The sequence below is a fragment of the Anarrhichthys ocellatus genome, unplaced genomic scaffold (assembly GCF_004355925.1).
Source record: "Anarrhichthys ocellatus isolate YVR2014 unplaced genomic scaffold, GSC_Weel_1.0 scaffold31, whole genome shotgun sequence".
NCBI lineage: Eukaryota > Metazoa > Chordata > Actinopteri > Perciformes > Anarhichadidae > Anarrhichthys > Anarrhichthys ocellatus.
This window is the reverse complement of record NW_022280061.1, coordinates 2,478,001-2,493,000: the sequence shown is the minus strand read 5'-3', so window position 1 is coordinate 2,493,000 and position 15,000 is coordinate 2,478,001. Positions and strand designations below refer to the sequence as shown.

Here is a 15,000-nt window from a genome sequence, read left to right as displayed (position 1 = left end):
ATGTCTTCGATCCAGGCAATTACACTGTAGGAGGAGGAGGGGGGGGGGGGGGGGCAGAAGAGGTGGGAACTGAGAGGAGGCTCCATCTGCCACTGTGGACTTAATGTGTCCATCAAGTCTGCAGTTACAATATGTCTCCGTGTTTCTGTTTGTCCTGACTTCAGTTCCTCTGCGCCTCCTTCTCTAATACAGAATCTGTTTCTTATTGTTTTATTGCATCATATTGTTCCTCATTGTCATCTTTCTTTGTACTTAAAGCATCAATCCATTACATAATTGGGGCCACTCAGCATTTTCTCAGCCATCTGTTTCACAAAGTGTACACAAACAGTCTTTTGACATGCTCTAATCTACGGTCCGCTCTTACCGAGTGGAGCAAATTAATACCGCTAAAATAACACGATTCAGGGTTTGTTTTTCAACTTTTACATTTTTATGTGATCTGATAACTTTCAAAAAGACACCTGCAGCTGGGGATAAAAGACGAAGTGCTATCGCAGCAGCTAACTTGTGCACAAGAAAGGAACGAGTTTAGATCATTTCAATTCACAGTCTAAGTTTTATACGACAAGAGCAAGCAACCCAGAAGTGCTCAGTGTTTGCTGACAGAGTGTCCGTTTATCTTCAAAGGGTCCTCTGGAGTCTTCTTGAAAACAAATAATTTACATTCTGAAACTCACTGGGTGTTTCCTAATCCTAACGGATGTTTTCAATGCGTTATCACCTTCATAAAACACTTGCAAAGCAGTTTGGAGCAAACGTTGTCTACTGTACATTCACGTGTCCTTGCTAACGGTATTCGTCTTCCCCGCTGAACAAGCACCAGTATGTCAGTGGAAATGGGAAAGTAGGACGGCTGAGAAGTTAATAAATTCAATTCGTGCTCTAAACAAATCCCGTATTCACAGACGAGGGGGACTCACAGGAAACAAATATTAGTGAAAATGTCCTTTTTGTTTCCTTGCTGCGCTGCAGTCATGGGTTAATAAAAACATGTAAATGAATAGAGTAGTAAAATACAGAAACTTAGTAAAACTAAAAAAAATAAGTAAACCCATCCCTTAATCAGCACTTCAATTAATCAAATGACCACACACACCAACCGACACACAACGTGCAGCTGCCCGCTGTGTGATCTCCCTCTAACCAGCCCACCTTTCTCTGAGCTGGTCCGAGTTCTTCTCCATGCTCTCGTTCTCCGCAAACTCCATCAGCTCGCGGGCGGCGCGGCCCATGTTGACGGCGGTGGGCCGAGCCGAAGTCAGGTGACACAGAGACTCCCTGATGAAGGTAACGGGGTCGTCGCCCCCGGCGCCTGCCCGCAACTCCACCGCCAGGCTGAGACAGCCGACGATGGCGATGGCCGGGGCGCCCCGCACCTGGAGGAGGAGGAGGAGGAGTCAGCATCACATGGTGGTCTTCATCTTTGCTCTCTATGCCAACTTCTAACAGATGTCTCCCAGTTCCAGTGAGGAGTATTAATCTCTTCCCACCACAGAGTTGTGAGCGGGTGATCACTGAGCCAAAAAGCTTAGACCAAAATGATATCATCTGTCTTCATGTCTTCCCTCTCTTTACCATTAGACTCCATTATTATCATGACATCACCCTCTCTGCTTATGGAACATTCCTTCACTCTGTCACACACACACACACACACACACACACACACACACACACACACACACGATCAAACATGTAGCTGCTGTCTGTGTGTGTGTACCCGGGGAGGACAAAAGAGTGAATATCTGCTCAGCCCTAATAAGTGAAAACCTGAAAATGTCCCCAGCTGTTGGAGAACTGGAACAACATGCAACTCTCTGAGCATCTCTCCGTGTCAGGCCTTCAGGTATGGAGGGAGAAACGAGCTGGGGGTGTCACCGAGTGCATGCAAGACCCGAACGCGAACAAAAACCCTGGCAAAGGTCATTAATAATTCATCAATAATCTCTCCCAAAGAAAGAGGAGGGGGGCATATTATTCCACGGGTGGGCGGCTGTGTGCAGATGCAGAGTTAGTCGCGCTTGCACATGATAATGTGAAAACTATAAAGGATGGTAGTGAGGAGGGGGGGGTAGATGGCGGGTGCTGCAGGTGCATCCAAAACAAAAATACGGGCCGACAGCGGGAGCACGGAGGAAAGCATATTGGCAACACATGCGTGCAGCGGTGGGAGCACAAAAGACCCGATCAAAAAAAATGAATAATAACATGCACGACGGGAATAAATGCATAAGCAGCGGGACATGCGGGTCGGCTGGCAAGCGGGAGAGAAATCCCCGAGAGAGGGGGGGAAAGGGTGGAGAGAGAGAGAGAGAGAGAGAGAGAGAAAGAAAGGGGCTCCGTACCTTCATGGACTTGATGGCCTCGTACGCGTCCTGCACTGAGCGGATCTCATCGTACGAGGTCTGGTGTGGCAGCAGCAGCTGGTTGAGGATCTGCAGAGACCCGGCCCGGTAGCGGATCGCTTCCAGCGTCATCACGGAAGAACGAGGCGGGATAGTGGGAGAAATAACACTGATGGACCGGTTGCGGGCGGGTGCGCGCACACGCACTCTCACTCACACACACTCTCTCTCGTCACACACACTTTCACTCCTCTCTCTCTCTCTGTCTGAGCGGATACACGTTGAAGTGACCGCGGCCTGGCTGTCGACAGTCCCGGTAGCCGTCGCAAGGAGAAGAAGCAACGAGGAAGAGGAGGAAGAGGAGGAGGAGGTGGTGCAGGCGGGTGGGACGGAGTAAAAACAGGAGAAGGTCTGCCGTGTTGCACGGGAGGATAGATGGGGAGAGGAGTGAGAGAAGAGCTGGAAACCTTCACACACTGACAGGCGAGCAGGGACGCAGACACGGAACCACGTGTTCACCCGAGCAGGAAGCCCTCGTCTCTGTGACCACGCCCACCAAAGTCTCGCGGGTTGTCCAATTTTACCAAGACTCCCCTCTTGTGTTCCTGTGCACCATCCCCCTCTCCTCTTCCCTCCCTTTGTCAGGGGGAATTTCACATTCAAACACGTTATTAGCATAACACCAAAGCCCCGAGCTTCACCCCCCCAAAAAACAGCGAGCATTGTCTGTAAAAAAAGATACGTCTGTTGTGTCTTCCATTTCATTGTTCTTCCATCAATTTAGGTGACATTGGCTTTAAGTCCTCCCACAAACCAGCTGTGTGAGAATAAATAGTATTAATTATTACAAAACCAACCAACATGTTGCCTTATAAAACCCACTACAGTGTTTAGTGGAAACCCTTTGTCACAAACTGGGATTGCATATCTGATAGTGAAAACACAAAAATTACCATAAAGCATTATTACACCAAATAAGTCAATATTTCACATTGAATATGCAGTTATAAAACAGTCCAATCAAAAAGGGACGTCCAGTTGCAGTCTGCTGTGGTTCTCCTGGATCTTCATACTAGGAACATACTGTATACATATATATGTACCTGCACTTTTTGGGGGATTTGTGTGGAATGCTGTATAAAAAGTTCTGCAAATCAATCACAGACATTGATCATATGAAAATCCATGAGAACTAAACATTTTCACAGAATTGACTGCAGCAGACTTCTGAAACATGTCATCTTTTGCGAGATATTCTCTTACTTCAAGCTGATAGAAACGGTTTAAAGGGCCACAGGCTCTAAGTTTCAATGTTGTTCACAAATCAGTCCAAATGGGAAAAACCTGGTCCGGATTTTTTTTTTTGTTCAATGAAGACACAAACCCGGTGCTGTTTCACCATTTTATTGATTTCAACAACGACCTCATACAGAAGATAATAAAGCCTGAACACAATCAGGCCTCCATACATTCCCCGTTTGAGCCGCACAAATGATCACGACTGACACTCGAAAATAGAGACGGAGCATATTATGCTGTATATTTACTGTATACAAATATTACATTTATATTGATTGCCCTTAAATGACTTAACTGAAGAAAAAGCATTTTCCCCCAAAGTCCAGATGATTACATTTACTGCAGCAGATCAGGAACATTAACAAATATGACAAACAATCCACCAAAATGTCTCCTTTTTAAAATGGAGTGAAGACAAAAAGAAAATATGAGACGGAGTGTGTGTGTGAGAGACAGGAGAGTGAGTCACCAACAGGACAAACTTTAACGATGTGTCGCTCTCCCCGGGTCCCGACCACCGAACTACAACACTGAATGCTGATGAGCCCGTTGGCATGACAACAGGACAGCCTCAGAGGCCATGAGGTCACTCGAGCAGTGAGGTAATGTGGCAGCAGTGTGTGAGAGTGTGTGTGAGGTGACAAAGGTTAAAGGTGTTGGAGTTAAAGAATGGGGCTGCTGCTCAGTTGCAGTTCCTGCGAGTGTGTTTAAAGGCGATGAACGCGGAGTTATATCAGATCTACGACGTCATAGTCTTTACATGACTTTGTAAATATAAATATTAAAAAACATTTTCTGTTAAAGAAAAAAAAAAAAGGAGCAAACCGGTGGTTTTCCATGTTTTGGACCCATTTTGGCCTGTTTTAACAGCCATTGGTTTCCATTAATTACCGTAAAGTATAAAAAACAATTAGTAGAATTTTGAATCTTGCTTGAGTTGTGTAATCCATTGAGTCTGCATACATCATCTTAATCGTTAATGCAGTTTTTCAAACGTATGTGCATCTAAACTGCAATACTGAATGATGCAACACGATACACTGACAATGTGTAAATGTTTGTCTCAAACAGAGTTTTGTTTGTTTCTGTAAATGTTTAGCAAGCAAGTTGCAACAGTCTGCTAACTGATTCACGTCCTGCACTGAAACTAATGACTAACTGGAACAATCGGGACAACGCATCAAAAGCGAAACTGGTGCTGCAGATATTTAAAAATTGTCAGCAAAAATATTATATGTCCATGATTTGTAGTTAAGGAGGTAAAGTTACTTGCCCGCACACACACTCACGTATAGGCCTTTAAGATCCACTATAGGTTGAACTTCATCATGTTGGTATAACGTACCACTTACAGAGAGTCAGAAGATATCTTCTCCCGATAGATTAAAAAGAATAATGTGGGGGAAGGGATGTTACATAAATATCAACACAGACTGTGGAGGGCCTCATCAGGTCAACTTTAACCGGGATTATTTGCTAATGGGGCGAGGCAGTGGGTGGATTAAGACAAACGCATGATTCTCTGCTGTGTCACATGACTAAAACAACCATTAGCAGAGTTACCAGACATCATCCACATTGAAGAGTCAGATAAAACAACACATACAGCGAGGCTCATTTAAAGACGTCTGCTACTCTCTGGCTGCATGAAGTCAATGAGGATCAGCAGAATCTACTGTCCGGAGCACTAAACACAACAGAGAAGACATGCTGTTGTACAATCTAAAGTTGTTGCGGCAAAATGACTAATTTCAAGGCCTCTGCATTTGTCACACGTCTTCTGAAGTCTTACAGGATCGGTCTGAATGCTGTACCCTCGACTTCACGCTCACAGTGAGTGTAAAGTAGAGAGGAATGACTCGGACGCCTGTGACAGGGATGTCTGTGGTGCAACAGAAATAGAAATGAGCAATTACTCAGCCTTACTGGCACATGTTGGGTTCTCTTCCTCTGGGCAGACTACTCAGCACCCACTGTGCTGCTACTGGAGAGCTCAGCGGGACAGATCCTGCTGCTTTTGTAAACGGCATTTGCCAAAATGTGTGCAAAATAGCAGCATGCTGACACAGCAGCTGATAATTATTTCATAATCGACAGCATAATGGGCTTAATATTGTTTAAGAGTTTAAGGAAAATCCAAGTAGAGCCGCCGATTACTCGCGACTCTGAATGCTCTGAATGCACGCAAAGGAATTAGTGCGACGAAAGTGAAGATGAAGAAGACAACAAAGAAGAAACAGCTGATGAAGATGCAGAAGAAGAAGAAGCAGCAGCAATCCTTCTGCAGAGCTAAGCTTCTACCACATTCACGGCACGCTGCTAACACCCCCTCTCCCCAGCCCCAAAGGCGACTCTACGTCTGATCTCGTCGTCTCCTTGGTGACACAAACACTAATCCCTCATTATGGGATGTAGGCTGCGGCGCCCCCAAGCCCCGTTTTTTTTTTTATTCCCATATCACACCACTCCAAACGGAGCAGATTACCGTAATCTGGGAACACTGGAGCAGACAGATTAGATTAAGCTCATTACACACATAAAATATGGGAAAAGGGGTTAAAAACTCCTCACTCTGTTGGTTAAACACACTTTAGCGCACACACACACATGTTTTGGTCATCTACGGACACCTACACTGACTCTCTGAGCTGGTGCCAAATGTAAAACGTATAGATCTTCTAACAGATCTCCTCACCAACAAAGGAAAGATGGGAATAAAAAACGAACATGGCATCGGTAAGGTATGTTAAGCTGTGCTTCAGAAGCAGCTTTCTCTGGTGTTTAAGTGCAAATAAGCCTGCGTCGCACATTTTAATGCTTACTTTCTGTGTCCCTTTGTAGCTACAAATTTCTTTTTAATGACTTTCGCAGGGGACTAACCCCAACGTGACACATGTTTTATGATCAATTGACAGAATTATCTGATTGGTTGATGCAGTTTTCATGGAAATGAGCAGCATAGAATCATGCAAAAGGTGCTTAAAGTCCCCCGATGTAGTGTTTGTATATGAACGTGTATGAGAGAGACGATATAACAGTACTCCAGCCAAGTCTCCACTCCCTTAACTCTCCTCTCATCCCGTGCGTTTTCTTTTCAGCGAATCCAGCTGAGGCAGGGAGAAAAGGAGGACATAACATTGTACATCATTTACAGACATTATGATAAAACATTTGTTTGCATTGGCAACCCATACCTCGTTCTCCACCATCCTCAACCTGCCAAGCGCATCCTTGGCAGCGTCCTATAACAAGACAATGACAACTTTACACAATAAGGCCCAACCTAAAAACATACACACACACACACAGACACTCAGTTCAACTGTACTTACCCTGTTGCCTTGGCTGGAGTGTTTCTTCACGGAGTCAGCATACCCTTGGACGGAGCGCTGCAGCGCATTTTCATACTCTACACACGTGGTGAAGGAAGATGTCGGTGTTTGAGAGGTCGAGACATATAAACACACGTGGTAGTAAAGTAAGCACTCGTTTGTATTCTTTGTGCGAGTTACCGGTCAGTAGAGCGGAGGAGGCTCGCTCCAGCTGCGCTTTCTGCCACTGCAGCCTGTGTGTGACCTCTTTGTATTGGTGGACCAGGTCAGAGGGGGGATGCCGCTGCGCCTTTCGATAGTCTGCAATCTGAGAGACCCGACGAGACTTTCCCATTAGAGAAGTGGATGTTGTGGACGGTGCTTAGACCACACGCACATAAACGCACACAAATACCTTTCTCTCCATCCGCTCCCTGTCGTGGTTGAGGAGGCTGAAGCTGGTGAGTTTGTACAGTGGAGGAGAGTTGTTGGGATGACTGCTCCTGCTGCTCGCTTCATGTCTGCTGCTCGCTTCATGTCTGCTGCTCGCTTCATGTCTGCTGCTCGCTTCTTGTCTGCTGCCTGCTTCTTGTCTGCTGCCTGCTTCTTGTCTGCTGCTCGCTTCTTGTCTGCTGCTCGCTTCATGTCTGCTGCTCGCTTCATGTTTGGGTTTAGACCGAGGAGATGGAGCCTGATTCAAACACACACAAACTGAGACTTCACTGAACTGACACCGTCAATATATGTAATGCCGATGGAGTCAGCTTCCGTTACTCCTGTTCGGTTCTAAGTGCGAACATGAACCGGCCGGCTGGAGCCTTCGTGCGGAGTTCTTCCTGTGTCCTCTGGAGGAATCCCACGTTTCCTTCCACAGTCTACACACGTGAATACTCTACTCACCCGTTCCTTTTGTCTCGCTGGAGGAGAAAGGGAGGACACCGGATCGAGAACCAGCCACTTCTCCGTCACCGGCTGGAGATCAGCTCCTGTTAAAGGCTCTCTGATCTTCACCTTCACCTCCAACTTTCCACCTGTCGCTTTTCGTCCATCCATCACCTACGAGACACACTGTTAGATAGAACTGGTACGTACATGTGCGTATGCATTTGTGTTTACTTGCCATCAACACCTACCTCTATTATTTCTCTAACGTCACACTGGTTCTCTAAGGCCTCGAGCTTCATCTGAGCAGTGCCCACAACTCTGTCCGTCTTAAACAGGCCTCTGTGAATACAGAGAGAAGAACACAACTGACAAAAGCATAACATACATGACATTTACAGCTTAGATCACGAGGATAGACGGGGAAGCTTCTGCCTATATTGTCCAAAAAGCAGTTGTGTGGTTTTTTTTTTTTTACCCCTTGTGGACGATTTCAAACTTGATGCCTTTGGACTGGACGACTCGTTTGAAGCCTCGGTGGGCTCGGTTGATGTTGAGTTTGAAGTTCTCTTTAAACTCGGGGTTGTTGGTGCTCTTTACCGTGCCTGTTTTGTCCCTCTGAGCCTCCTCCTACATGCAGACAAATGAATGCATTAAAGCACATCTAGATAAAACCAGAGTGAAACATCCACAATCTACTCACTGAGCGAGTGAGATGCTCACCGCACTGGGAAAAGGAAACTCAAACTTCACACTGGCATCCAGATCGTTAGGCGAGACACCTGAAGGAGGAGAGGTAGGTGTACGTGAGCAAACATGTGACACATTACTGCCGGGTGATTTCAAAGACGCAGAGCTGCCATCAGTACCTGAGGGACATGGCAGGTTGATGCCTTTGATGATGTACAGAATCAGGTCATTTGGTGTCAGGCCATTGTGGATCCTAAATAAGAAAGAAACGGGGGGGGTCCAAGACCATTTAGAAACAGCACCACGAGTGACAGACAACAACCAGTCAGCGTCCCTGGATGCCAAACAATCCCGACTGTTGATGAGCCTGTTTATGAGTCACTGCCAGAGTTACCTAGCTGTGAGCTCCGTATGATACTGGAGCAGAGCCAGAGTGAGTCAATCTGACTCATCTACCGCGCTCGTCAGGGAAAGTCTAAAAAAATGTATTTTCTAAAGCAAACATCTGATGCATGTGTGCATGAGAAAAAAAGTTTAAATAATTACTGATATCCTTTAGCTGTCAGAAATCCTCGGGTTAAAAATAAATCCTTAACTGGAATGCAACGATTATGCAACCGGAGTTTATCCTCACGTTCAAGTAAAAGGAAACAGGATCTCTGCTAAAAATATCAACCTCAAGGTGGATAAAAGAAAATCCAGGTGATCTCCAAAGTCAATCATTGTCATCCTCTGGAAATGTAAACATCTGCACAAAGTTCATTGTCAGTCCATCGAATTGTTTGTTGAGATATTTCAGTCTGGACCAAAGTGGTGGATTATCTGAAGTCATTACCATGGCTGAAAGAAAATACATTAAAACTAATATTATATCATTATCAATTATGTTTGTTGCTGACTTGACGGTGTTCAAGGTCCTCTCCTCCGTGCGACACTTGGGGACTGGCTGGCCCTTGGCGTGGGCGTTCTTCAGTATGCCGATGCTCTTCATACACTCCTCCACTAGTTTCTCAAACCTGGTGAGAAACAGAGACGGTCCTTACACACAACTCATCACATCTCATATGAAGTCTGGCAGTACGGACTGATCTCTGCACAGACAGCAGTCATAGTACGCCGGACAGCTCTATTTGATCAAACGAACACACGGATTCCCGCATTGTTCACTGAAGAACTTCAGGAGTTTGATATATTGACATTTTTTAAAGCAAAACTGGAGAAAGCAATGAGAGTCTTAAGGAATGCGTGATGGTTGAATGTATGTGAAAAGATCTGTGAGGAGAACGTGCAAAATATTCAGTGTGACATGAAAGCTACACTGCATGCACTATGGTGATGAGAAAAACAAAAAGTAAAGTCACAGTGTGTGTGTGTGTTGACACTGTGATGATGTGCTCAGTTGAATAAATAAAGAAGTATATCAGGAGATACAAATACATACAGTGGGTACGGAAAGTATTCAGACCCCTTTAAATTTTTCACTCTTTGTTTCATTGCAGCCATTTGCTAAAATCAAAATAGTTAATTTTATTTCTCATTAATGTACACTCGGCACCCCATCTTGACAGAAAAAAACAGAAATGTAGAAATTTTTGCAAATCTATTAAAAAAGAGAAACTGAAATATCACATGGTCATAAGTATTCAGACCCTTTGCTGTGACACTCATATTTAACTCACATGCTGTCCATTTCTTCTGATCCTCCTTGAGATGGTTCTACTCCTTCATTGGAGTCCAGCTGTGTTTAATTAAACTGATTGGACTTGATTAGGAAAGGCACACACCTGTCTATATAAGACCTTACAGCTCACAGTGCATGTCAGAGCAAATGAGAATCATGAGGTCGAAGGAACTGCCCAAGGAGCTCAGAGACAGAATTGTGGCAAGGCACAGATCTGGCCAAGGTTACAAAAGAAGTTCTGCAACACTCAAGGTTCCTAAGAGCACAGTGGCCTCCATAATCCTTAAATGGAAGAAGTTTGGGACGACCAGAACTCTTCCTAGACCTGGCCGTCCAGCCAAACTGAGCAATCGTGGAAGAAGAGCCTTGGTGAGAGAGGTAAAGAAGAACCCAAAGATCACTGTGGCTGAGCTCCAGAGATGCAGTAGGGAGATGGCAGAAAGTTCCACAGAGTCAACTATCACTGCAGCCCTCCACCAGTCGAGGCTTTATGGCAGAGTGGCCCGACGGAAGCCTCTCCTCAGTGCAAGACATATGAAAGCCCGCATAGCCCGCACAGACTATGAGAAATAAGATGCTCTGGTCTGATGAGACCAAGATTGAACTTTTTGGCGTTAATTCTAAGCGGTATGTGTGGAGAAAAGCAGGCACTGCTCATCACCTGCCCAATACAATCCCAACAGTGAAACATGGTGGTGGCAGCATCATGCTATGGGGGTGTCTTTCAGCTGCAGGGACAGGACGACTGGTTGCAATTGAAGGAAAGATGAATGTGGCCAAGTACAGAGATATCCTGGAAGAAAACCTCTTCCAGAGTGCTCTGGACCTCAGACTGGGCCGCAGGTTCACCTTCCAACAAGACAATGACCCTAAGCACACAGCTAAAATAACAAAGGAGTGGCTTCGGAACAACTCTGTGACCATTCTTGACTGGCCCAGCCAGAGCCCTGACCTAAACCCAATTGAGCATCTCTGGAGAGACCTGAAAATGGCTGTCCACCAACGTTCACCATCCAACCTGATGGAACTGGAGAGGATCTGCAAGGAAGAATGGCAGAGGATCCCCAAATCCAGGTGTGAAAAACTTGTTGCATCATTCCCAAGAAGACTCATGGCTGTACTAGCTCAAAAGGGTGCTTCTACTCAATACTGAGCAAAGGGTCTGAATACTTATGACCATGTGATATTTCAGTTTTTCTTTTTTAATAAATTTGCAAAAATTTCTACATTTCTGTTTTTTTCTGTCAAGATGGGGTGCCGAGTGTACATTAATGAGAAATAAAATGAACTTTTTTGATTTTAGCAAATGGCTGCAATGAAGCAAAGAGTGAAAAATTTAAAGGTCTGAATACTTTCCGTACCCACTGTATCAAACATAAGCTTCTCAAGTGTGAGAATCTGCATATTTTCAGCTTTTAATGGGATTTAAAATGTATTTCTTTGGGCTTGTGACTGTTGGTCAGAGTTAGCAAATAATGAAGGTGTTTGTCGTTGTATGTGTAACGATGTAAAATTAATAATAAATCATCTGATCTCAGTCGTGAAGTCTTTGGTCGCTGCCTGTGATTTGTGGCAATCAAAATGAGTATGATGCCATCAATTCAAATACAGATTCATTCAATTTAATAAAATGTGCCTATTGGCATGGCTGCAGATAACATGTGTAACAATCACACCACGACGGGGTCTCTTACTTCAGAGCCTCGGCCACATTGCCCAAGAGAGTGAGCTGCTGAGAGAATCCCAAACACTTCTGTAGAGAGGCAGATCAAAGGAAAGCGTTGGTACGAGAACAGACAATAGCCAAAGACGATATGATGCACGACTATTGTGATTCGTCTTTTTAAAAAGCTGCACAGCTAGAAAAGTGATGAACAATCTGTTAAGGCCGTTATCGTGAGCAGACGCTTTCTTATACAATATACGTGAAAGAAGAAGGGAGAAGAGTGTCCTGACCTCATGCTGCTTCCGCAAAAGATCCATGAGGCCGTGGTACTGTTCACTGGAGCGAGGGGAGACAGGGGAGGTGCGGGAGCGGGCCAGGGAGTAGTCCTCCTCGCTGACTGGAGCGTTGGGAATCTGTCAGGAAAGAGACGATTACAAATGTGGAGCGACAGAAAAAACAAAATAAAATGTGTCCACTAGAAATTGTGAAGATGTTTGTAAGCCTGTGTGATGTTCTGGGGACGGAAAGGAAGACAAACTAACAGAGGCACAAAGTTAATATTCTTGGTAATCACACTGTGAGTCAGAGGGAAGAACACGGGTTATTTGAAACAAAGATGTTAAAATGAAAGTCAGGAAAAATGAAAGAAAGTCAGATGGGAGAAGTGGCAACTATGTGAAATATTAATAGATGAATGGCAATGAAAAAATGCTAATAAACTCTCTCTCTCACACTCACACACACACACACACACGCACACACACAGAAGGTGAGACCGTGATGAGCACAAAGGTGTTTTGATTTCACCCCGTGCTTCCTTCTTACCGTCTTCTATTTCTGTCCCGTTTTGTGTTAACACACCTCACACTTTTGGTTGCTCCTGTGACAACAGGTCACACACACACACCCACACACACACACACAAGAATATATTTATGACCTTGCTGATATCAACAGGCAGCCCAGCGTTGGCAGCGGTGACCATGGGGTCCAGTCCCTTGGCGTGTCGGAGGTGCTGCGCTGCTCCAGTCATGTCCTACAAACCATCACACGGCAGCAGATGTTCAAGACTCCAACTAAACAACAGGCGGCTGTAATAAAAGACATCTACCAAAACTATAAAGATGTCAGGGACTCTATCAGCAAAGAAGAGAAACAAATGAAACCCCCTCAGCTTACCTTCATCTGTTTGGATCGCAGCGCGGCACGCATAAAAGCCTGTCGCCTTAGCAACAGGAAATCCAATTGCTGCTGGACTGAAAGGATAATTAAGAGAAAAAGAAGTGAAACTCTGCCTCGCGTAGCACTCTAACTCCTCGTATTGGTACATTTTGTACGTGCGGGCAGAACACAGAACACTCTGAATGAACCTTTTGGTCCCAGCTTCGGAGCCGAGGGGCCTCCGGGGGGCTGAGGAGCCGGAGACTTTGCTTTCTGGGCGGGTGGACGCACTGCCGGCTGCAGAGAAGGAACATGCGAGTGTGAGGGTAAGCGTCACACAAATGCAATGACACACACACACACACACACACACACACACATACAGAGGTCTGGGTGCAGCGCTGCTCTCTTACCTGGGACCTTGATTTAGCATTTTTAACAATTTCAACAGCTGTGTCTTCACTAACTTTAGTGAGTCACTGTTTATATACTTGCCCGTGGTTTACAGTGACGCACGGTGTTGATGTGAGAATGTAGCAGAAACAACAGTCATAACTCAATAACCTGCACAGGAGCTGGCACGGCCAACAATAAAACGTGGCAAGCCTCGCTTGAAAAGGCGACCAATCAGATTTCTTGGCTGCACAACAACAACTTGACCATTTGGTCGTACCTTTATTTATTTATTTATCTTTTACCTTGGCAGCCTCTCTTTGTCCGTCCTCTTCATCATCTTCTGCGTCTGCGTCCTGATTAGCTATTTTCATCGCCGTTTCCAGGACACCCATGAAGCTCTGCTGACTCCCCTCTGAGCCCTGAAGTGGAGGACAGCCTACAAGAGCAACACACACACACACACACACACACACACACACACACACCTTACTGTAACTATAAAGTGCAGCAGAGGCCCAATCCTGAAACACACCGGGAGAAGGTTACCTGGCGGCACAGGTAGGTCAGACAAGTTGATGGCTCGTCCAGCTTTGTGAGCTCTGATGGCATCCTGGTATTGCTTTTGAGATCAGAGGAGATGATTGATAATTCTGTTAGTAAGGAGAATTCCACGCTTGGATACTCTTATATTCTGGTATTGTTACTCTGTCATAGTCCATACATTCCTCAATTGTAGCATTGTAAATCAGAATAAATACAATATATCTATAGCGAACAATCCCACCCAAAATATAAAGTGTCTTTCCTGCATATGAATACTGACAGAAGCAGATATCCCACATGGAGATCTACGTCATCAAAGTGCTTCCACTCCTACTAATACAATATAGTATATGCCGCACAACAATATCTTGTCCTTTCTTTCATGTTCTTGTCTTCACGTTCTTGTTTTATCCATTTACCTCGCCTCAGCCAAATCTACTTCACAATGAAAGGTTTCCTATTTTTCCCCCACAATGGCTTTCAACAATCCTCAGAGAACAAGGGAGACTTCACTGCAGGTTATTCTGGTCGCTAAAATGAGCAACAGAAGTGGTTACAGTAAAAGCAACAGAGGGTATTTCCAGTCAGAATAAAGTGAGTCTCACACACACCAGTTATAACACGCCACCGAACAGCAGCACACAGCCAGGAACGCAAGATGCATCCCAAATTGCTGTATCTTTGAGAATATCTAAAGCTGTATTTGTTTTGAAAAATATATTATTCGGCTTTGAAAATAGTTACAACGATATGGTACATAAGGGGCACGGTGTGTATACCTTGACAATGCGCTGGTGCATGCGAGCCTTCCGGTCATCTCCTTTGCTCTTGGCTCCCTCTGCTGCTGACTTGTATATGTCCATCCTCTGCTGCAGGGCTTCTCCCACATTGCTGGGAGCAGGCAGATCTGTGCAGGACGGACGGACGGACGGACGGACGGACGGACGGACGGACGGACGGACACACGGACACACGGACACACACACACACACACACACACACACACACACACACACACACACA

General features: G+C 45.2%; 2 protein-coding genes across 3 annotated transcripts in view; both read right to left on the bottom strand.

Moving 5' to 3' along the window:
* The window catches only part of mri1 (methylthioribose-1-phosphate isomerase 1), a 5,186-nt gene extending 2,316 nt beyond the window's left edge, over positions 1-2,870 (bottom strand). The window contains exons 1-3 of the mRNA XM_031864688.1: positions 2,349-2,870; positions 1,156-1,379; positions 1-24 (exon numbers count right to left, since the gene is read on the bottom strand). The exon at positions 1-24 is cut by the window's left edge and continues 146 nt beyond it. Of these exons, the coding sequence (XP_031720548.1) occupies positions 1-24; positions 1,156-1,379; positions 2,349-2,480 (380 nt within the window). The 5' untranslated portion in view covers positions 2,481-2,870. The remainder of the gene's footprint in view (positions 25-1,155; positions 1,380-2,348) is intronic.
* Positions 2,871-3,738: 868 nt separating this feature from the next.
* cc2d1a (coiled-coil and C2 domain containing 1A) overlaps positions 3,739-15,000 on the bottom strand; it is a 17,277-nt gene continuing 6,015 nt past the window's right edge. For both annotated transcript variants that reach the window (XM_031864601.1, XM_031864600.1), the window contains exons 10-28: positions 14,757-14,884; positions 13,981-14,053; positions 13,737-13,870; positions 13,248-13,335; positions 13,057-13,133; positions 12,818-12,913; positions 12,168-12,290; positions 11,906-11,964; positions 9,430-9,546; positions 8,710-8,783; positions 8,564-8,622; positions 8,319-8,470; positions 8,092-8,182; positions 7,859-8,014; positions 7,374-7,649; positions 7,160-7,286; positions 6,980-7,056; positions 6,842-6,889; positions 3,739-6,754 (exon numbers count right to left, since the gene is read on the bottom strand). In XM_031864601.1, the coding sequence (XP_031720461.1) occupies positions 6,722-6,754; positions 6,842-6,889; positions 6,980-7,056; positions 7,160-7,286; positions 7,374-7,649; positions 7,859-8,014; positions 8,092-8,182; positions 8,319-8,470; positions 8,564-8,622; positions 8,710-8,783; positions 9,430-9,546; positions 11,906-11,964; positions 12,168-12,290; positions 12,818-12,913; positions 13,057-13,133; positions 13,248-13,335; positions 13,737-13,870; positions 13,981-14,053; positions 14,757-14,884 (1,988 nt within the window). In that variant the 3' untranslated portion in view covers positions 3,739-6,721. The remainder of the gene's footprint in view (positions 6,755-6,841; positions 6,890-6,979; positions 7,057-7,159; positions 7,287-7,373; positions 7,650-7,858; positions 8,015-8,091; positions 8,183-8,318; positions 8,471-8,563; positions 8,623-8,709; positions 8,784-9,429; positions 9,547-11,905; positions 11,965-12,167; positions 12,291-12,817; positions 12,914-13,056; positions 13,134-13,247; positions 13,336-13,736; positions 13,871-13,980; positions 14,054-14,756; positions 14,885-15,000) is intronic.